This window comes from Periplaneta americana, chromosome 17 (assembly GCF_040183065.1).
Source record: "Periplaneta americana isolate PAMFEO1 chromosome 17, P.americana_PAMFEO1_priV1, whole genome shotgun sequence".
Lineage (NCBI taxonomy): Eukaryota > Metazoa > Arthropoda > Insecta > Blattodea > Blattidae > Periplaneta > Periplaneta americana.
Genome location: NC_091133.1, coordinates 107,581,841 through 107,605,720, shown reverse-complemented (window position 1 = coordinate 107,605,720; position 23,880 = coordinate 107,581,841). Strand labels below are relative to the sequence as shown.

General features: G+C 37.3%; 1 protein-coding gene across 3 annotated transcripts in view; it reads right to left on the bottom strand.

The window, feature by feature from the left end:
* Positions 1–395: 395 nt before the first annotated feature.
* bbg (big bang) overlaps positions 396–23,880 on the bottom strand; it is a 323,045-nt gene continuing 299,560 nt past the window's right edge. For all 3 annotated transcript variants that reach the window (XM_069816372.1, XM_069816374.1, XM_069816373.1), the window contains 8 exons: positions 18,028–18,724; positions 15,098–15,376; positions 12,262–13,063; positions 10,667–10,837; positions 8,798–8,926; positions 6,287–6,473; positions 3,762–3,893; positions 396–1,524 (listed from right to left, as the gene is read on the bottom strand). In XM_069816372.1, coding sequence (XP_069672473.1) covers positions 1,361–1,524; positions 3,762–3,893; positions 6,287–6,473; positions 8,798–8,926; positions 10,667–10,837; positions 12,262–13,063; positions 15,098–15,376; positions 18,028–18,724 — 2,561 coding nt within the window. In that variant the 3' untranslated portion in view covers positions 396–1,360. The remainder of the gene's footprint in view (positions 1,525–3,761; positions 3,894–6,286; positions 6,474–8,797; positions 8,927–10,666; positions 10,838–12,261; positions 13,064–15,097; positions 15,377–18,027; positions 18,725–23,880) is intronic.

Here is a 23,880-nt window from a genome sequence, read left to right as displayed (position 1 = left end):
TTGCAATGAATGCTTTACTACATTTTACGACATGAAACATACGAGTACATATTTGCGTGTTGGACTTTCAAATTTTTCATAAATGAGCGTAATAAAATAGCTGAATGCCATGTTTGTTTACCGACTTTGACACTGACATTAAGAGCTGCTAATATGCTCTTAGGTGGCTGAATTGCAAGGACAGTGGGGCTACGAAACGAAACTCTCCAGCACATGACTGGATGCTCAAGATTGTGCAAAGTAGATTTGCATCATTACATGATATGGTAAAAAAATGCAATGGTGTTGTAAACGGAAACAACAGTTAAAAGAAACATGATAGTTGAAGACGACGACAGTCAAAGCTCCAATTTCCTGCAATGGATTCTCAATGAAGGAAAAGAAAAACACTCAAGTATAATAACTGTTTTAATACACTTTGCTTGCAAATGTTCACATAAATATAATACATAACAAGCTCTAAACTAGGCAGCGTACCAACCACCCCAACACAACGTTTGACTCTAGAAGGCACACCCACTTGAACAATTTAATATGTACAAGACTGCATTGTCTCCGAGCTGCACAAACCACAAGCGCCGACTCAAGATGGCCAAGGGCCTCCCCTTCCTCCCCTGAAGTCCGTTACATTAATTTATTTTCCTCATACTTCATGTAGTAGGTTATAATGAACTTATTAAGATAATATAATATTAACTATTTTCTTCCGTCATTTGTTTTTATTATTTATAAGTTGGCGTCTATGGCAACAATCTTTTTATATTACAGCAACTCAAAGACTTTCTCATGGATGCCACTCGCACACGTAAGCATGGTTAACATTTAGAAGAATCTGCAGCCTTGCACACGCTCGCACACACATTCACACGTACACACAAACATTGTAACTTAACAAATTACATAATGACGTTAGTGTACCTTTTAGCCACCCAAAACACCAGTTGAAGCATTAAATGCCAATTTAGTTATTATTATCACAGACTGCACGTCGAAGTCGCGATTCTTGCTGCTTGAATCTCGACCAAATATGGCTCACCACAGCAATTTTGTGGTAAAATAAAGAAAAATATAAAAATATGTCAGTTTTAAATGCCACTCTGGAATGTAGGGCTTCAATTCCAGACTCTCCGATCTCACTCCCTAGTGCCATTGTACTTGTCTCTCGCAGTTTTTCATTTTTTGGCACGTCATATTGCACTTATCTGTTAGTTACAACTAAGCTCCTGTTAATGCTAAGCTACTGTCTGTTAAGGCTATGTAGGAATCGTGTATTTCTTCGGAATGGGGTAGTTAATGTAGTAGGAAGATACAAACCCCCTGAAATACACAATGTGTAGGAATAAGTTGATGGACGGATTCTTCATTTTGTCAGTCTGTGTCGGACGGTGAGGGCAACTGGCCCGTCTGGTAAGCGCTTCATAAGACCCCACGCCTCGATGCGGGAGAGGACTGTCACGTCTGAACCATTCACATTGAGCAGCTCATCTCCTGCACGGAGTTGACCGTTCTTCTCAGCTGAGCCACCTGAAACAAGCACAATGACAACAATAATTATTATGTAAATCTTCATACAAAATATCACATTATTTTGAAAATCAAACTTTCAGGTATAACTCCCTGTAAAGTTGATTTGAATAATTTCGAGGGACAAATTGTTCCGGGGCCGGGTATCGAACCCGGGACCTTTGGTTAAACGTACCAATGCTCTGCCAACTGAGCTACCCGGGAACTCTATCAGACACCGATCCAATTTTTTCCTTTACTATATCCACAGACCTCAAAGTGGGCTGACAACCGTCTAGCAACCAACACTGAGTGCAGACTAACTCTGTGTGACTTAAATTGACATTATTTTGTTCACAATTAGAAACTCAACAATTTAATTTTTCGGTATGTAACAATTCCTATATTAATTACAGGAGAATAAGTAATGATCCTCGAAAGAGGACAACCTAAAAGAAAAAGAAGTTATTTATTTATTTTCAAATGGCGCTTAGGGCAGTACATGAAATTGATCGAGTGCACGAACACACACGCATTCTGCCCATGGGTAGGTCTTTCACTCCAAACCCAGCATTCTCCAATTTTTCCTATTTTCTGCCTTCCTCTCTTCACTTCATTGTAATGTCCACGTTTCTGCCCCATACAATGCCACACTCTACACAAAGCACTTCGTTTTGCTACTAATGAGTAACAATATGACAGGTAATGTTTAACTATAAATAATTGATTAAATGGCGATCTTACTCGTGTTAATTATGTAAGCATGTGCGGCTTACAGCTGTTTCGGTGCTTCTTCACACCATCCTCAGAGCCTACTAGATCTCGGCATCATCTCGAACTTCGCTGCCTGTTGTGTGGGTGCGTTCGATTGTTGAAAAATGTTGTAATGTGGCGTCAAATAGTGTGTGTGTTCTGAAATTGATCTGTGTGTTGAGAATTTGATCAGGGTGTGTTTTAGTGTGTCTGTATATTTCATATTACACTAAAATTTGATCAGGGTGTGTTTTAGTGTGTCTGTATATTTCATATTACACTAAAATTTGATCAGGGAGTGTTTTAGTGTGTCTGTATATTGGGTGCTCATTTCAAAGTGTGTCATGACGTCACTGTTGTTGGGTTGCCGATTTGAAGCGAGTTTCAGCTTATATGTCAGAGAAGTTGCCTATTATTTAAGGCGTTCTTCAATCTGAACTTGAGAACGTGTACGGTATAACTTGAACGTCGTAGCAACAGATGGCGGTCTGTACGGTCTGTGTGCTACCATAACCTCTTTCGAACTGTGTTTTGCACCGGCAAGTCGTAAGCAGGGTATTTGTTATCATCGGTTGCGTACGGTAACATTATTCCACAACACAAATCAAATGCTCCGTGTCCATGTTGACCATCGAAGTTAATGTCAACAAATACGTAAGTAATTGTCAACCCTCTCCCCATATCCCGACAGTACGTATTTCCAAACAGTTCACATTCCTGCCACTACCGGCATTACCGTACGTATCGGTACGTACTCTTCAGAATGAATGCCGTACTTGCTAGGCAACTTCTCTGCCTCATAGGTTATACACCTCTGCGGAAGTGTAGGAAGATTGAGTTATCTAGGCTCATCGGCTAGCCACATGACGGCATACAGCGAGCCATGACACACTTTGAACTGAACACCCAGTATTTCATATTACACTAAAACACACCCTGATCAAATTCTCAACACACAGATCAATTTCAGAACACACACTATTTGACACCACATTACAACACTTTTCAACAATCGAACGCACCCACACAACAGGCAGCGAAGTTCGAGATGACGCTGAGATCTAGTAGGCTCTGAGGATGGTGTGAAGAAGTGCCGAAACATGCTTACACAATTAACACGAATAAGAGCGCCATTTAATCAATTATTTATATTCAAGTGTTAAAAGTAGTGTACGAAAGATTCAACATGGGTTTAACTATAACCAAAATCGAAATGAGACATTGGAGCACTGCACAAAACGAATGAAACATGGAAACAATTAACTGGCATTGGAATGGAATCTTCTAATCCATGAAGAGATTGTGGTGGTAACAGTGGGGAGGGGGAGGGGATGACGACGATAAGAACAAGAACAACGGCGACGAAAACCACAATGAATTCAATGTTCACTAATCCATGAGAACACTGGTAAGCTTAAATTCTAATCAACCATCTGAAGCACTTTGTGTTTCTTAAAAAGGGTTTTCTAAATCTCCTAACTTCAATCACAATCTTTTTGACTTACCTGTGAAAATCTTTTTGATGGTGAGAGGCTTGTCTCCTAGAGGTGAGTCCTTACCGCCCTCCAGACTGAACCCCAAGCCAGCACCGTCCTTGGTCAGTGTGATGGTGACTGGAGGTCCTCGGGCTTCTCCCACTATCAATTAAATATAACACATTGTACAGATTAGTACACTCCTATCTATTGAACTTTCTTTTTAAACAGTCTCGATAACTATGATTAAATATTTTATGAAAGTTTTTGACTTTTTAACCCTGGAGAACTATCCACTATTTTTCAGCTACAACCTGACCGTATTAACTTTAAATCAGAAGAGGAAAAACAGAGTGCTGTCACTAGTGTTTTCCACTTATCACAAAAGGGGTATAAACAGTGCTTTTTTTTCTGGCGGAATACACTGGGATGGTGTTAAGGCAACTTTTTGTTGTATTTTTCATTATGGAACTGACAAAATTTCCGTGCACTGGACAAAATCATCTCTATTAGGAACTACAGGGCCATTCCTAAGCTATATAATATGTTGTTGTTGTTTTCTAATGCCAGGCGTTCGACAATAAAGTCATTTGACCTCTTGCACTCCAATATGTTTCAAAGATATTATCATGACCAGCCACTGAAGCATAGATTTTGAGGTGTTCCGAATCCATTTCTTGGTTTGAGTTGCACAATGGGCAGTTAGGGGACTGATATATTCCAATTCTATGCAGGTGTTTGGCCAAACAATCATGGCCTGTTGCCAATCTAAATGCAGCTACAGACGATTTTCGTGGTAAATCGGGAAGCTATATAATATTAAGATTATTAATTATATCCCAAATTGCATTAGTAATTCTAGAGTCCGCAGTAGCTATTATTCTGTCATATATATTTGCAGTATTAAGTGCCTTATATTCTAGAGAAGTAAATTAATAACAAGACACGCAAATCACCCATATATATATATATATATATATATATATATATATATATATATATATATATATATATATATATATATATTCTACACAGAGTTCTACATTTTTCTCCAGAAGAAAAGCACTGGATATAAGAAACGTGGAGATGTGACCATACAGTCCTTCCAGAAATGTAATCATTCTAGTAACCCTAGACAATAGTAATATAGTCTCACCCTCGCTATGGATAGTGAGTCTAATTGTTGATACATGTTATACATGTTCTTTTTCGAAGCATTCAAAACACTAAAGATCTTACTAATAAAAACTCTTACACAGACGTTTAACTGTCTTATACTTACACAGTGAATAGCTCGTTTATAAGTCATGTGTAAATTCCTAACTAACAATCATTACATAAATCGTGTATAACAATAAAACTAATAATTTTAATAATTTCGAGGGAAAAATTGTTCCGGGGCCAGATATCGAACCTGGGACCTTTGGTTTAACGTACCAACGCTCTACCAACTGAGCTACCCGGGAACTCTACCAGACACCGATCCAATTTTTCCCTCTATGTCCACAGACCTCAAAGTGGGCTGACAGCTGTCAAGCAACCAAAGTTGAGTGCACACTAACTTATTATTCGAATCAACTTTACAGGGACTTACACCTGAAAGCTTGATTTGAACAATAAAACTGTTACAGAACTACGTCATAGTTTCGTAATTATTTTATTACGAAAGGTAACAGAATAACTGAGAGCCTCTATTGAATGTGCTAGTGTGCCACGCTAAGTATTGATAGTGCAACTGGTCCTGATCGATTACCATGCTTTATTTTGATCAAAGAGTACAGATTCAGCAATATTACTCTAATTATTCTGTGTTTTTTGTTTTGTTCTTCTGTGGTTACAAGGCAACCATCATCATAAAATGACAATTGATACAAACAGCTGTTAGAGAGGCAGCCAATTTTTTCTCTATATACAACGCTTAAAGAGAGGGTTTCGTGTATATAACTACTGCAAAGCAATTCCCACGTATAGTTACAGACTGCTTATACATCCATCGCTTATGCATGGTTTATTAGTAACGTTTTCTGTCCCATTTCTGCGCAAGTCCGTATAAAAATTATACACGATTTATTAGACCGCAAATGAGTAAACCACATACTACACTAGAAAGAAGAATGCATATACAGACTGCACACCATTGTCTAGCCCGTGTAAAAGATAAGCTATCCAACTGTGAATCTCACTCATGCAGATTGTTGAATACTATGGTTTGTTCGCATATTTTCCGCATGTTTTGTTAACATGGTCGCACAGTACATACTGGCTTAATGAACATGAAAGACAATGAAAATGGAATCTATTTTTTGGATCCATTACAGGAGCTATTCTCTAACGCCCTCCTTAATGATGGAGCTCCAAAACGTTGAATATTTCTACATCTATGAAATGATACAAAAACCATAAAGTTAGCACAAATAAGAATAAAGACTACATTCTGCTTGACTGTGACATTAATGATATTTTTTTTATTCAATGTCCCCTGTTTAACTACAGAATTTAATTAATCAGAGACTACAAGATGATTGATTAATGGTATACGCCATCGAATACTCTACCTTCAGCTGCAGCATTATTTGGAGTGGCTGCTGACTCTATTGGCTGTTCCGGGATGCGAGGCGGCCGTGAAGGCCTTGGGATGTGTGTTGTTGCTACAGGACATTCATCTATGTGAGAACCGTCATGATTTCCATCCTGTACACCCCTGGAACGGGAAACAACCAGCACCACTTCTGGTCGAGGGGCCTGTCAATAAAGAGAGGAAAAATTGTACATAAGTTAGTATTAATGAAATTTGCATGTGTTACTATAACACATTATTCATGTGACTTATTTCATAAAGATCGCAGCTTTTTATTGCTCAGAACAATGCAATCCACTTGCGCTTAAGCAATGTTGCCAAGTTGTTAACACTCAGTCATTGTTAGTTATGGCACAGTCTAGTATATACAGTCACGAAGCTTGAGTTGTGATGGTGCTAGGAACAATTGACTGTGCCAGTACTATTTCACATTGTCTGTAATGAGGCGATATTAGCGATTCTAGTGGTTAGCAACTATCTATGTATGCATATTTACTACGTACTGAGCTTCGTGACTATATACTAGACTGTGGTTATGGTAAGTTAAATATTACATGAGACCAGACAAAATATTGCAGATGAGATCCATAACTAAGTTGCATGAAAAGCATTAGGCCTATAGTTTGCAAAATGGAAAGACGTTTCCGAAGTTTCTTTTTATTCTTGACATTTTAAGCAGTATGTTCGCATTAATCTCAAATTAAAAATGATTATTTATATTTATTAATCTCTTATTGACGATGTTTCATTTTGTTTTATTTCCATAATACAAAGTATAATGAAAAGAAGTACTGTGGCACCAGTACTGCAGTAGATTTCGAGACTCTTGCAGAAATACACATTTTCAGTATCACTGGTACCTCCCAAAAAAGTGGTTCGGGCATGCCACCTGTGTACAGTGATTTATCTTGAATTATTATTGGACAGATTTTGTCCACATCCAGTATCCACAAATGAATTTATTTGGAAATAATTCACATGAAATATAATCATTTTATTTTTTTTCAATGGCATATTGATCCATTAAGTACAATATTAATTAAAAGAAGAATGTAATTCAGTCAATACTTAACAGTAAGAAATACATTAAAATTATGTTATAACAAAATTAACATTATATACATTTTAACGACAAACGTTTTCGCCAATTATATTGGCATCTTCAGGTCGAATGAAACATGTTAACAAAATGAACACTTGGTCTTAACTAGTTAAAATAATGTTAAAAGTAGGCTATGAAATTAAAACAGTTAATAAAATTGAGTAAAGCAGCCATCAAGTTGTATGTAGAAAATGATGTATAGTAGAAAGCATGTATGATGAGGGGGACGACAAGACCTCTTCTAGTATTGCGGTAGCAGTTTCAAAATCAGATTAAAGATGCTACAAATAGGGCGGTCGTGTTGCCGAGTAATGGTGACAGGATAAAGCCCTGTAATTAGCAAAGGATGGTATGAACAAAATAGTTTGAAAGTATTATTTAAGATCGTATAAAACGTTACTTACAAGAGTTGAAAGAGTAGGCTGGAGTTCATGAGAGCGGCAGATACTAGAAGAGGTCTTGTCGTCCCCCTCATCATATATGCTTTCTACTATACATCATTTTCTACATACAACTTGATGGCTGCTTTACTCAATTTTATTAACTGTTTTAATTTCATAGCCTACTTTTAACATTATTTTAACTAGTCAAGACCAAGTGTTCATTTTGTTAACATGTTTCATTCGACCTGAAGATGCCAATATATTTGGCGAAAACGTTTGTCGTTAAAATATATGTAATGTTAATTTTGTTATAACATAATTTTAATGTATTTCTTACTGTTAAGTATTGACTGAATTACATTCTTCTTTTAAATAATCATTTTAGTATAAAATTAATAAATAAAAAAGCCACAAAACGGCCAAGAAGTTTATGAAGAAATAAATTACATGAAAACCCTTTCATGTCCCCAGACATCTAGATCTCGAAGAAATTAATTATTACAAGCTTCATGGCAGAAGTTATAACAACTGCACCCAAGTCTACCTTCGAACAGAACAGACCAGAACAGGTTTGTTGCCAAGGGTAAGACCATCCCATTTAAGCCTTATTTCTTATTCTAAATGGCTGAAATGATATGGGTACTTATTTTAACATATTGTTGTCTATTGCAAGTTTTGATTTCATTACCAATTTAGTGAATTTTCCTATCTCATTGGTAACTTGCGTTAAAAAACCCACGCATCATTATTATGCAATAAATACCAGTAGTACAACACTTAATTTTTAACGTAACTTCATTTTGATATTTTAATGAAGTATTTTAAAAAACACTATACTATGTCACAGTATTCTATGCTAAGCTCCTGTGAGAATTCTATTTTACCTTAATTTTGATTAGACCCTGTGTTTTAGTTAAAATTTAATTTTATCGCTTGGCTGAAATGTTAAAATTGCACAATTTCTCGTATAAAATTAGATCAAAGGAGTCGATTCTTCTTTTACCTTAAGGATGTTAAGGGATTCACGATGAGTCACTCCTTTCATACTGCGTCCATTGATAGACAAGATGCGGTCTCCCTTCTGGATGCGACCATCTCTGTCTGCTGGACTGCCTGCCAACACCTTGTGAACCTATTAACATAAAATTAAAGTTGAATTATTACAAATATTCACTGAGTTTTAAAGAGGGTTTGGATTTGTATAACCTGCTATATTTCTTTTTATTGACCTTTGTTCTCATCCTTAAATGTACATTTCCATGTTTCATGATAGAAATGACGCATATTTTTTAGTTTCAGGTCATATTTAAGTCAATATTGAAATAAGACCAAATTCTGATCAGGTTTGAGACTTATTGTATTTGTACCAAAAATGTTTGAACAACGCAGTAACACTGTAAAATAACATTCCTGGAGTATAACTCTCCTAAGACACCTTTGCTAAACATCCTAAAAATAAGATGTTTACAGACCAGTTGGAATGATTGACAGTGTTCATGAATATTTTGAGACTATGTTGCACTTTCCCATGTTTATGGAAAGGTCAAGATTTTTCCTCAGGTATGTGCAAACATAAAAAAAAATTGGAAAGGAGATTGCGAAATTAGCTCCTGTCGTGCATTACAACATTCTGTACGGTACAGTCATAGATATTCAAACAAAACGAAGATGAAGTATATAACAGTATATAACATACTTACTTACTTACTGGCTTTTAAGGAAACTGGAGGTTCATTGCCGCCCTCACATAAGCCCGCCATTGGTCTCTATCCTGAGCAAGATTAATCCAGTCTCTACCATCATATCCCACCTCCCTCAAATCCATTTTAATATTATCCTCCCATCTACGACTTGGCCTCCCCAAGGGTCTTTTTCCCTCCGGCCTCCCAACTAACACTCTATATGCATTTCTGGATTCGCCCATACGTGCTACATGTCCTGCCCATCTCAAACATCTGGATTTTATGTTCCTAATTATGTCAGGTGAAGTATACAATGCGTGCAGCTCTGCGTTGTGTAACTTTCTCCATTCTCCTGTAACTTCATCCCTCTTAGCCCCAAATATTTTTCTAAGCACCTTATTCTCAAACACCCTTAATCTCTGTTCCTCTCTCAAAGTGAGAGTCCAAGTTTCACAACCATACAGAACAACCGGTAATATAACTGTTTTATAAATTCTAACTTTCAGACTTTTTGACAGAAGACTAGATGACAAAAGCTTCTCAGTCGAATAATATCAGGCATTTCCCATATTTAATCTGTGTTTAATTTCCTCCTGAGTGTCATTTATATTTGTTACTGTTGCTCCAAGATATTTGAATTTTTCCACCTCTTCGAAGGATAAATCTCCAATTTTTATAGTTCCATTTCGTACAATATTCTGGTCAAGAGACATAATCATATACTTTGTCTTTTCGGGATTTACTTCCAACCCTATCGCTTTACTTGCTTCAACTAGAATTTCCGCGTTTTCCCTAATCGTTTGTGTATTTTCTCCTAACATATTCACGTCATCCGCATAGACAAGAAGCTGATGTAACCCGTTCAATTCCAAACCCTCTATGTTATCCTGAACTAGTATATAACATAGTACCACTATTTTATAAAAGTGAATTGTGAAGAATAGATTATTTTTTTTAAGTGTGTGATCATATTTGTTGTTGTTGTTTGTTGTTGTTGTTTTTTGTTTGAGGTCATATGCATCCATATTCCTCCACTGTTAGGTCACAGAAATTTGAACTCCAGATAAAAGAAAGGCTGCTAGTGCAGAATCAAGGTAAATATTAAAATAAGAAAAGAATTACTGTAGGATTAATATCTATCAAATATAACATAAGAACAACTACAAAACACATCAAGTAGCAATTCATACAGTGATCTCCTTGGCCTCGTAGTCTGCGCCCCCTGCCAATGTGATACCAACGCTTCCTGTTGTGCCTTCTCGGTGCAGTACCACCACCACAACATCGTGGACTGGTGTCGTTGGAGTGCCTGCAGAGTCCTCTAATGGCTGGTTTGCCTCATCGATCAATACTTGCAACTCCTGAAAAATGTTTGAATTAATCAGATCATTTTAAATTAATTAATTATAGTATCAATACTCGTACATAAACCATATTTCCACCTAGCATCCAATAATATAGTAATTAGAGTAACTTTCATAGCATTACAGCAATATTCACAAATAAATAAATTACAGGAGAAAATATTATCAAATACATGAGACGGGAGACTGGCTAAAATGTAGGCAAAAAACAGAAGAACCGTAAAATACGGGAGACCTGGCAACCCTAGCTGACAACAAAAAATCCAGACTTTTTTTTTTTTTTTTTTACAAAATAGGCAAATTTGGGGGTTTATGCAACAAAATCCTAAAAATATGCTACAATATTGTGCACAATAGTCTATTATATGCAAGAGCACCCGAAATATTAAAAAATATGCACGATTCATTTTGCATAAAAATGTTTTTTACATGACGTTTAACTGGCCAGTAGAAATGTATATTTTCATATGAATTCTGGATCTAAATCACTCTGTACATAGAGTTGAAATCTTTCAAATCCAAGTTAGAAAATTATCTTATGACGAGTTGCCAAACTAACTCACTATTATGACAAGTGTTGTATTGCATGTTTCCACGTATTCACATTTTTGTTATTGTCCATTGTGCAACTCAAACCAAGAAATGGATTCGGAACACCTCAAAATCTGTGCTTCAGTGGCTGGTCATGATAATATCTTTGAAAAATATTGGAGTGCAAGAGGTCAAATGACTTTATTGTCGAACGCCTGGCATTAGAAAACAACAACAACATTTTTTTTTTATGTTCTAGTGATATTTAACTGATTTTATATTTTTGTTTTCATAGTTTTTGATAATGGTATGATAAGTTGAGCTATATATAATCATAATTTTCCTTACTGTGTGTACTTAAAAATATTGTATTTATTGTATGCTTTGTACTGCACTATTTTATTACTACTATTAGTATTATTATCATTATTATTATTATTATTATTATTATTATTATTATTATTACTACTACTACTACTACTACTACTACTATTCTTATTTTTTATAATCATTATTATTATTATTATTATTATTATTATTATTATTATTATTATTATCAATAATTGTCTGATTTTTTATACTTTGTATGTCTCATTTATTTTGACCTGCTGTTCACATTTTATTATGCTTTTTTCTTTCTTTCTGTATGTTATATATTATGTCTGATTTCTACTTACTTGTTGTTTACATTTTATTATTATTATCTTATTCAGTTTTGTGTGTAAAATTGTAGTGTACTTTGTAAATTTGTAGTGTTTTTTGTAACGCAGCTTTACTCCTGGTTGAGTGTTAGAGAAGGCCGTATGGCCTTAACTCTGCCAGGTTAAATAAATCATTATTATTATTATTATTATTATTATTATTATTATTATTATTATTATAATACAAACCTGAGGAGAGATGAGGCTTGTAGAGCTGGCGATGGATGTGACACTGCCAAACTGCTCTCGATGGAGGTTGCCCACAGATCCATAATGCGGTGTATAGCTGTCCTCACTGGCCGTTGAGTCTAGTGATGACACCCTGGCGTGGTTCACCTTGCGTGCGACGTCCGCCTTCTCGAATGCCTTGCGGATGTCATGCACACTGACAGAGCGCGGTACTGGCCGTCGCAGCACACTCAGCAGGTCGCCTTCCTCCTCCTCAGCCACAATCTTGCGCTGTACCGGTTTCGGCGGAGCTGGTGCTGGCACGCGTCGGGGTGCAGGTTGTGGCTTGGGGGGCGCCATCTCCTGTGGCGGCTTTTCCTCGTCTTCTTCTTCCTCCTCATCAGCTGTTCCTTCCACTTCATCCAGGTAAGCCACGTGTTCATCCTCGTCGAACTTCCTCTGAATGAGGGGTGAGCCTCCTTTGATGTCGCGTCCGCTACTGTAGCGTGCTGAAGACAGCACGTTCTTGCGGTTGATGGCTTCCACGCTCTGTGCCTTGAGCACACGTCGGTTGCTGTCACTGGAGCCACATGTGAGAGTGGATGCAGTGGATGAAGCTGCTGATACTGTGGTCTCTGAAGACAGGGTGCGCCGCAAAGGTGACAGCAGAGGTGGGGGTGGTGGTGTGGGTGGAGGGGATATGCTGGAGCGACTAGAGCTCACTGCTGAGTCGTTGTCACTGTCGTCCTCAGTGGAGCGCCGTCCGGAGGAGGAGACGCTCTTGCTGACTGAAGGTGGCTTGTACTCGAAGCTCAGGTCCGATCTGTCACACACAGTACAACATGTTGGACTGAATCTTCATTACAGTGTATAGACTATGGGTGGAAGATGGAACAATCCCAAATGCACTAATATAGATCCAAATTTTTGCGTCGGAGGGATATGGTTGGTAAATTTTATCTGGATTTCTCTATCAGACATAAGGTTTTTCTTTGTGCCATCTATCTACAACATAACCCCCATCCCTGATTCATTTCCCTCCTAAAGAAAGTCTCACCAAGGATTTTTATAGTCCTTGAGGGATTCGAATTCATAAACCTCGGATTCAGTGACAATCATCATTGCAATTCATATTGTCACGAAATAAAAGAAATTTATTTATATCGTTTCCCCAAGCATTGCAAAGAAAAATGTGAATAATTTCGAGGGAAAAATTGTTGCAGGGCCGGGTATCGAACCCGGGACCTTTGGTTTAACGTACCAACGCTCTACCAACTGAGATCCCCAGGAACTCTACCAGACACCGATTCAATTTTTCCCTCTATATTCACAGACCTCAAAGTGGGCTGGCAACTGTCAAGCAACCAACATTGAGTGCACACTAACTCTGCGTGACTTAAATTGTGGTTTTCTGTTAACGAACAGTGACGTGTATTATGCAAATTAAGCTTTCAGGTGTAACTCCCTGTAAAGTTGATTTGAATAATTTCGAGGGAAAAATTGTTCCGGGGCTGGTTATCAAACCCGGCCACATTAAAACTGAAGAAAGCATTGCAGAGGAATCCAGGGTTTGAAAAAATAAAAATGTGTGCTCCATTCTCCAGGGAGAAAGCTTTAATTGTCAGTTGCTGTGGGTACCTGCTGCAGTGGCAGTGATGAAATTTGCACCTATGACGTCATGTGCTGTCAAAGAACCTTTTTCTACTTCAAATGTATTTTGAGAGACAATAGAAAAAACTTCTCAGTCGAGATTCTTGGAAAGTATTTGGTCATATATTGCAAACAGGAACAATACCAGTAAATAATGTTGTTTTGTTTGTTTGTTAGCCCTACTTTTTAAAATAATTCTTGATCACGTTAGAACAAATTCAACTCAAAACTTGTGTGTGAACTGTACCTTTCATCTATTGAAAATTGAAATTTATGTAGTCATATCAAGGCAAATTATATTAGATAAAATGTTAATTGTTACAATAATTTATTCAAACTACAAATAATGTTAAAGGGGAAGGAACAAAAATTTCGAATCTTATAAATTTTGATAAATGGTTTGGTTCTTGAAAAGATCAGTTTCGTGGTCCATATTGCCTTAATAAATATATCTTTATTTTTTAAGAATAACTGTAAGGATACATTTTTAACGATCTGGCAGTTTTTGCGACCCCTTTCACAGGTTGGACATAAAACCTAAAAAAACCTATTTTTACATCTTGATTACACAACTTTTAACACTGTATCACTTCGGAATATGTATGATAAGAACTTTCTTGTGTTAAATTGTAACGTATCTTGTTAACATGTTCCGACCTATTTTCAGTCATCTTCGGAACTGGTCGTTGTTGGTCTTGGAACCTCTTGTTTCCTGTGTGGGTGTGTTCGTAGTGTAGAGTCAAAGAGTGTATGTGTTTTGAAATTGAGTCGTGTGTTGAGAATATCGTTTTTTTTCGTGTGTCTGTATATTTCATATTGTTCTAGTGTGTTTAGTTTCTGGTTTTTTTGTTGGATGTGCAGTATTTCCATGTCTGTGTTGATGTCTCTGTAGGTGTGGTTGGCATTTGTGATGTGTTCTGCATATGTGGAGGTGTTTTGTAATTTTGTTATGGCTGTGATGTGTTCTTTGTAACGTGTTTGAAATGATCTGCCTGTCTGTCCTATGTAGAAGTTGTTGCAGGTGTTACATTTGACGTCCTGTCTTGCCCAGTGAAGGGCCCAATGATACATTAAACACATTTTTCAGGAGATCCATGTGTCCGTCTAGTATGAGGTTGAAGAGACTAAAAAATAGAGTTTAAAAAGCCTTCGATGCATGCAGTACATATATGAAGAAAAGTAATAACACCAGCACATGTTATGATACCTGGTGGGGGATGTGATGCTCTCCAGAGAGGCAGGTGCTTCAGCAGAGTTCCTGGGACTGGGAAACGAGGGCCGCACATCTTCACGACTAGAGCTGGAGGACAATGGGGTAGAAGACCCGTACACGGTAAGGCTCTTCCTCTTGAAGGCTGGCGAGTACTTGGGCAAGTTGGTGGTGTTGTTGCTCGTCTTCCAGGGAGGCGAGGGTATCACCAGGGGAGTGGCACTGCTGGCAGTGGTTTGACCTGTGCTCCATCTATTGGTTGTAGTGGTACTCGGCCTACAACATCATGTCACAGACTTTGATCACACAGTTTCTTTGTATAATTTAAATATATAATGTCAGGACATGTATTTTATATATAGGTACAATGAAAATGCTGTAAGATGTTCTAAGGAAAAATCACAGGGAATAAAAGTTACTGACAGAAAAATACATTGAGGATGATATTGACATTTTCTCAAATTCTGAGAAGAATATGAAAGTATGTTACAGATACTATTATCAATTTTAAAGAAATTGAAACTTACAAAGAGTGTTAAACATACCAAATTATTAGTGGTGAGCAAAATGCCGAACTCTCCTGCCAATATCAAAATTGGAAATGTAAAAACAGAAGAATTATTAATTTATATTCAAATTTCAAATACTAGTAACACCTTGCTAGTAACTTTCATTTCATGACTGTTGGCAGCTTCTTCAAAGGCAAACAATGCCATCAACATAACAGTTTAAAAAGTATCAGTCAGTTGTATACAGAAATTCCAAAGTTGGCAAAAGAGAATTGAACCTGACTGCTAGAAAATCATACAATCCATTAGTGTAGTCCGGATCAGCTTACTTAATACCCTAAAGGTGACCCCTAACCATTTATCTCCTATTACTATATATGTTAGTGGATTATAGTGATTTTCTAGATGTCAGGTTGAATTTTCTTTTACCAACTTTGTTTCGAATTTCGAGTACTGACAAATACAACTGAAAGTTATTTTTTAACTGTTATGTTGGCAGCAATAATTTTGGTTCACAGTAAAGGAAACTGATGAAATGGAAGTATAACTAAACTTGTGAAATTTGAACCAACTTTGTTTCGAATTTCGAGTACTGACAAATACAACTGAAAGTTATTTTTTAACTGTTATGTAGGCAGCAATAATTTTGGTTCACAGTAAAGGAAACTGATGAAATGGAAATATAACTAAACTTGTGAAATTTGAACGTAATTAATTAGTAATACCAGTATTAATATTAAATCAATACATAATTCAGTTGTGATGCCAATTCAATACTATTCAGGTAAGTATAATTAAATTAGAGATAACTTTAGACCTACTTGGTATGAAACAGGCTAATGGACAGAAATATATTTCTTAGTGTTCAGATTTTTATTAAAATGTCCAAGAGAGGAAATAGGAGTATGTATTTCAGTTAGGGAACATTTCAAAATGATATTCTATTTTCGGAATTCGTACCTACTAATCATTTAACATGATCAAACAAAATACATTTTAGATTAGATCTCTTGAATCGTAAACTGTTTAGTCAAAGCAATGACTTTCATGATGTCAGACAAAATCCATTTTAATATTAGATCATATATCTACTAATTACCAATATACTGTACGAGAGATCCTGGAGGAAAATATATTCTTTCGCAAATTATTGAACCATTTAGAAAACACCTCCCAATATAAAGATGAGATGTGGTAAATAAGTCATTATTATTATTTCAGTACATGGCATTGTGACATTACCCTCTTTGGTGATATCTGGCATTAGTTGGCAACACTGAAGAGACGGTCAAATTAAGCCTTTTAGGAACTATTCTTACATGATCCTCACTATATGTAGTAATAGGGAAAAAATGGGACATAATGGCGTCCGTTTCGGTGAAGTGGGCCATCAGCAATGGATATAATTACTATTTTTACTTTACATTATATTAATGACGGATATTATTACATGCCAGTAACGTTAAACTTAACATGTTTATTCGTATTATAGACAGTAATATTTTGTATACTAATGGCGACTTTGGTTTCCAAACTGAAATTAACATAGACGTTAAAATTTAGGGCCATATCAGTTGAGTAGGGCATCTTTAAATAAGTGAAATCATACCGGTATCTGAACTGGGGGAAAATAGTTAATTTCACCCTTGTGGTATAGTACGAAGACCTGGATTTGGTGTACAGTAGTAGCAAAAAAACCGGACCGACCCTTGTAGCTGATTTCAGAGCCTTGTTCACTCCAGAGCACGATAGACTGGTAACTAAGACTTTCGTGGTTTGAATCCTGCCTGGGAAGGAAACTTTTTTTGTTCCTTATTCAAATTTATTCCCAATGCTTTTCGATTGCTGGTAAAATTCATGTTCTGGGAATAATAAGTTAATTAAGTTGTAAAATATCGTTGCAATCGAAAAGTATTGGGAATAAAGAACAAAAAAAAGTTTCCTTTCGATTGCTGGTAAATTCATGTTCTGGGAATAATAAGTTAAGTTGTAAAATATCGTTGCGATCGAAAAGTATTGGGAATACATTTGAATAAGGAACAAAAAAAAGTTTCCTTCCAAGGTAGAATTCGAACCACAAAGTTTTAGTTACCAGTCTATCGTGCTGTGAGTGAACAAGGCTCTGAAATCAGCTACAAGGGTCGGTCCGGTTTTTTTTTTTTTTTTTTTGCCATTACTGTACAAAAACATGAACATTGAAATAAGAAATAACAATTTTATTTGGAACGTATTATAATATGGAAGGGAAAGTTTGAAAAATGAAAAATAAGAAAAGAATCGTTTCGAATCTATGGAAATGTTAAAAATCAGCTGGAGAGATAATGTGTCAAATATTGAGGTTTTAAAGAGGATGAATAGAAAAAGAACAGGTCTTTGTCTATGATTTCTACCGCCCTGGAACACTGCATTCATTGTTACCTCTGCAGCGACGATGGGGCCAGGACTGGGGCGGGCGCCTTGCCGGTGCTGAGGATGGAGTCCCTGCTTCGAATCTCGGGCAGGTCGTGGATGGTGTGGCTGGGCGCCGCCGTCGCCACCTCGGGGATGACGAGGCCCCGCAGCTTGCTGATGCCGCGCCGGCGCTGCTCGATGAGGGCGTTGAGCGACGCCTTGCGCATGTCCTCCACGGTGCCGCGGCCGATGTCCACGAGGGACTGCGAGCGCGTGTGCAGGCTGCCGCCCGAGAAGCTCGTGGCGCGTGCCAGCGTCGTGGCGCGGGCGGGGCCCTCTGGCTTGCGGGGCAGGGTGCTCGAGTACGTCAGGTCCAGCGTGCTGTGCGTCTTCGCGTCCTCCGAGCCGCTGAACCGCCGGCGCGGCGTTGCCGGCGCGTCGCCCGCCGCCGAGAACATGGCGATCTTGTCCTTGACGCTGCACTCGCTCTTCTCATCTTTCCTCCACGCCTGGACTCGAGCCGGGGACCGCAGCTCTTCCGTCGAGAGCTTCCTGGGGGGCGGGCCCGACGCCGGCAGGGGCGGCGGGGGCTTCTCCAGCTCCAGTTCTATGAGCGCCGGGCTGCCTACTGTGAAGGGGTTGTGCTCCGTGTAGTTGGGCGGGAACTCGTGTCCGTCGGGGGGCAGGCGCGACGCCGAACTGGTGAGGGGCGCCTCGTCCATCGCTGCAACACACCGACCAATCAGTAACACGCAGAAGAGATGCAAATATATTATGTACAAACCCAGAAACAAAAATTGAGCCACTTAATTTTACTAAGTTCCAGATACAATGCATTGCGCATGTGCAGTAGCCTGAACAAGAGTGCCTAAATGTATGCTACTTGTGGAAGTCTTGCGAAGCTTGTTGCATACATAGAGGACTGCTATCATCAAGACTCGGTCCATTTTTTTAATTCCGTATCTGTACAAGGAATCATTAAACAAACGCGGGAATGAATGAATTAGATACAGTAGCAAGGGAGTTTTTTTATACAAAGATCCCTTAAATTATATTAAATGCAAGCGGAGAGAAGAGAATGTAATTTAAATGTATGTTCGGTAGCAAAATGCTTGTAAAATATTAATAATAATAATAATAATAATAATAATAATAATAATAAAGGTAAAAAGGTATCCCCGTAACATGCCGTGAAGGCACTTGGGGGGCATGGAGGTAGAGCCCCATGCTTTCCATGACCTCGGCACTAGAATGAGGTGGTGTGGTCGGCACCACGCTCTGACCGCCTTTTACCCCCGGGAAAGACCCGGTACTCAATTTTATAGGAGGTTGAGTGAACCTCAGGGCCGTTCTGAAAGTTTGGCAACAAGAAAAAATCCTGTCACCACCTGGGATCGAACACCGGACCTTCCAGTCCGTAGCCTGCTGCTCTACCAACTGAGCTACCCGGCCGCAATAATAATAATAATAATAATAATAATAATAATAATAATAATAATAATAATAATAATAATAATAATAATAATAGAGTAGGTGAAGAAAGAATGATGCTGAAACTGATCAGGAAGAGGAAAAGGAATTGGTTGGGTCACTGACTGAGAAGAAACTGCCTACTGAAGGATGCACTGGAAGGAATGGTGAACGGGAAAAGAGTTCAGGGAAGAAGAAGATATCAGATGATAGACGGCATTACGATATATGAATCATATGAGGAGACAAAGAGGAAGGCAGAAAATAGGAAAGATTGGAGGAAGCTGGGTTTGCAGTGAAAGACTTGCCCTTGGGCAGAACACTAAAGGAATAATAATAATAATAATAATAATAATAATAATAATAATAATAATAATAATAATAATAATAATTAGAGGCGTTCAGAGCTAAAGTGGATCAAGTCACAAATTTTCATAAATTGAGTTTAATTCATTTTCTGATTATCTGAAGTCGGATCTTTCCGAGCAGTAATGGATCAAGTCAACAAACTGTTGCATCAATTAAGATCACAGTTGTTTATATTTTATAAATCTAGAATTTGAGAAAGGAGCATAAAATTATTGTTACTGAAATTAGAATAATCCACTACAGCAAGTTAACTTTAAGTACTATTATCTCAAAACTACGTCTCATGGACTTGATCCACTTTAGCTCTGAACGGCTCTACTGTTGCAGATATTAGCGAGGACAGATTATAATGGGAATGTAACAGTAGCGAAACACTGGTGAAATTAAAATGGGAGATAGGGAAGGACAACTTTAGTATTCAGTGGAGACCTTCCCTTCAAATACTTTGTTTACGTATAATCACTTTGACTAGGTAGGTGCTAAGTAAGCGAGGTGCGAATCAAGATTTCTGATGTGGGGGGGAATAGAATCCTAGATAGAGAATACCATACATAAAATTATTATTATCCTCATTCGATACGGCTCAACGCTTGGTCGCACTGAGTTGCCTGTCTGGCATCTTGATTATAATAATAATTATATCCATGAGCAGGCTTAAGATAAGATGTGTAATTCCTAAGTTATTGATTGTTGTCAACTTGCCGGTGATGACAATACATCAATACTATTTTCTTTGCTTACTTTATACTGTACAAAGTACATATAGGCCTACTCGTATTAAAACAATTATATCTTGTGAGAAGTGATGGAAGTTATTCCTGGCAGGGATGTTAATATGAATTTATAAGAGGGGATAACTTTGCAACAGGGGGAGGGGCGGAATCCCCCATCCCCCCGTTAAGAATAGGATATATTTTCTATCATTGTAACTCAGATAATTGACGGTATCCCTGGTTTTTCACGTTAACTTCTGTTCCTCTGGCCATTTTAATTACAGGATCGTTACATTATCACTAAAACCCCATCCTAATCAAATCCTTAAATAGTTTAAAAACATGATCGTACAAAGAACTGAATAATTATATACATTCTAAATGATCAGAACTCTTAAAAACAATATGAAAGTAAAGATGCCACCAAGTTCTACAAAGTAATGGCGGTCCCAATGTTCAGTTACAGCTGTGAAACGCGGGTTATCGATAGAGCTGATAAAAGAGTTTTACAGAACTGGACAAGCAGAAAAGGGAATTTTAATACTTGAACTAAATATCTTTAAACTTAAATACAGATTAAGAGAACAAACATACAAATAGCACGAACATGTGCAGAGAACGGAAGAGAACAAATTGCCACAAATTCTTAAGTTTTAAGGGTACCAGGTAGTGTTTACTGGTCAAAACTATTATTTTTTTATTTTGTGTTTAAAAAGTACAAAACTTGCTCTTTAAAACAATATATATTGTGAGGGTATTTCTGCAGATGAGCCTGTTAAATGGCCTCTTTAAATTTGGCGGTGCATGTGATTCATACGTCCTTATATTTTTAAATGCAGTTTTCCATAAATTGACATTTTTCAAACTTAAGTGCATTTTTCTCTGATAGTACTGAATCAATTTACATAAAATTTTTACAGTGTTTTCTGCAAACTTGTATTCTACAAAGTACACCTACGGGTTTAAGAATATCACACACATAACACCTGAAAAAATATACATATGCATGAAAAAATTGCAAAAAATGTTATACAAAGTTCAATACTTTTTCTGTTTCACTACGGGTGAAATATTTAACTAAATTTTGCTTCAGAATTTACATTATAGATTATTTGACAACTTAAAAACATACAAGGTATATGAGTGAAGATTGTAGTAAGTAACGTGCACCTGAAAAATGAAGTACACTTACCAAAGTGGGAAAACAGCAGTGGCGTAGCGTCAATGTAAGCTAAAAAGCTCAGCTTCCCCAGTTAATAATAATTTCATGATAAACCAGCAGTTTATGAACAAAATTATTTATTAATTTTAATACAATTTACATTTGCGTGTTAAATATTGTGATGCGGCAGCTCAGGATAATTTGTGATGCAGCAGTAAACATGAAGCCAGTACACACCAGCTTCCAATCCCCTCCACTGAATTACAAGCAGGCTGCTTTCTTTCACGCATTCTTCTGTGTAACCTACCCCGCAGATCCCTTTCTACAAACTACCCTGGTCGCAAGGCTCTCAAGAAGCTAGCTTTGACATCGAAAAAAAAATTGTTTCTGAATTATCCCTTTCGTGAGTTGTGTTCAGTTGAAGTGTTAGTGTGCATTGTGGCTAATATAATAAATAATGAGTGAAATAACTGTTGCTGACACTAATCTACTTGAATTTTTTAGGACAATTCCATTATCAAGACTGACTTACGAAAAAAAAAAAAAGTGTGATTTAAAAAACAAACGACCGACTCCCTTGCTGTCAATGAAGGACACAACCAAAAGACAGATGCACACTTGCATAATTATACAAATACTGTATCTACTGATTGTTAATATTGTAATTTCTCTATATATGACAGGGAGTGAACTAATGTTATACGTACGGTATACGTGCCTATTTGTTAGAGATATTATGTGTAAACCGTGAAATCATATTTTACTACGTACCATTTGAGGTCATGCCTTATTGGTGTTACGAGTTTTCAACCAATCTTCGGGCTGCTGACTTGACATTGACTACTATTTATTTTAAGACTATATTTTTGTGTTACGTTTTCTCATATGTACATGCAGGGTGTGAATTAAGATTTCTGATGAGGGGGAGATAGATTCCTAAATAGAGAATACCATACATAAAATTATTATTATTATTATTATTATTATCCTCATTCGATACGGCTCAACGCTTGGTCGCACTGAGTTACTTGTCTTGCATCTTGATCATAATAATAATTAGTATATCCATGAGCAGCTTTAAGATAAGATGTGTAATTCCTAAGCTTTTGATTGTTGTCAGCTTGCCGGTGATGATAATACATCAGTATTATTTTCTTTGCTTTGTTTATATTTTATAAAGTACATATACTCGTATTAAAACAATTATATTTTGTGAGGGGGGGATAGAAGTTATCCCAGGCAGGGATGTTAATATAAATTTATGAGAGGGGATAACTTTCCAACAGGGGGGGAATCCCCCCATCCCCCCGTTAATTCGCACTCTGTATACATGAGAGACAACTTGAGTTAGCTTCCCCTGCTCAAAATTTCAAGCTACGCCACTGGAAAACAGGTTGTCAGTTAGGACCTTTCTTTTGCAATTGGATACAAAACTAATTAGCTGTATTTTATAGCACTGAATTCAGAATGATTGATTGTATAACCAACCATGGACGTGTTTATTCTACTTTAAACACTAAACGCCTAGAAATAGTGAACTAAATTTTTGTACTGAAATTCTTTGATCGCACAAGCATCACTACCCACTCCCCTTAAATCGAAAGGAAAAGAAACCTTGAAAGGCCCAAATACAGATTGGATGACTTATTTTTATAACTGGAAGTGGCTGTAGGGCCTAATTTTAGAAGGAGATGATGATGATGATGATGATGATGATGATGATGATGATGACAGAACTGCCAACCAATTCAATTTCACGCCTTTAAGCCGAAGAATTCCTACTCTGGCACTGAAGCTGTCAACAGAAATAATATATGGGTTACCACAGTGTTGAGTTGGTTTCTATTACAACAGTAACCTTCTGTATGACGTCATGGTATAAAAGCCGCTATATTATTAATGGTGAATTAATTAATTATTCATAAATTTAAATTAGATTCCTTCGGCGAAAGTGAGAATCTCAGTAAACAAGTGATCTAATTTAAGCGACCTTTACAGAAAGGACAAGGAACTTTCTCCTCCAGCAAATGTCGCCATCGGGATTTACGTGTGATGTTTGTCAGTTTAAATGCGGATTTTGTGAAGGGCGGCAGATTACACCACTCTAAATGGAAAATAGTTTGCGTATCTGCCGCTGCGCCGCGTTGCCGTAGTCTTGTTTACTGT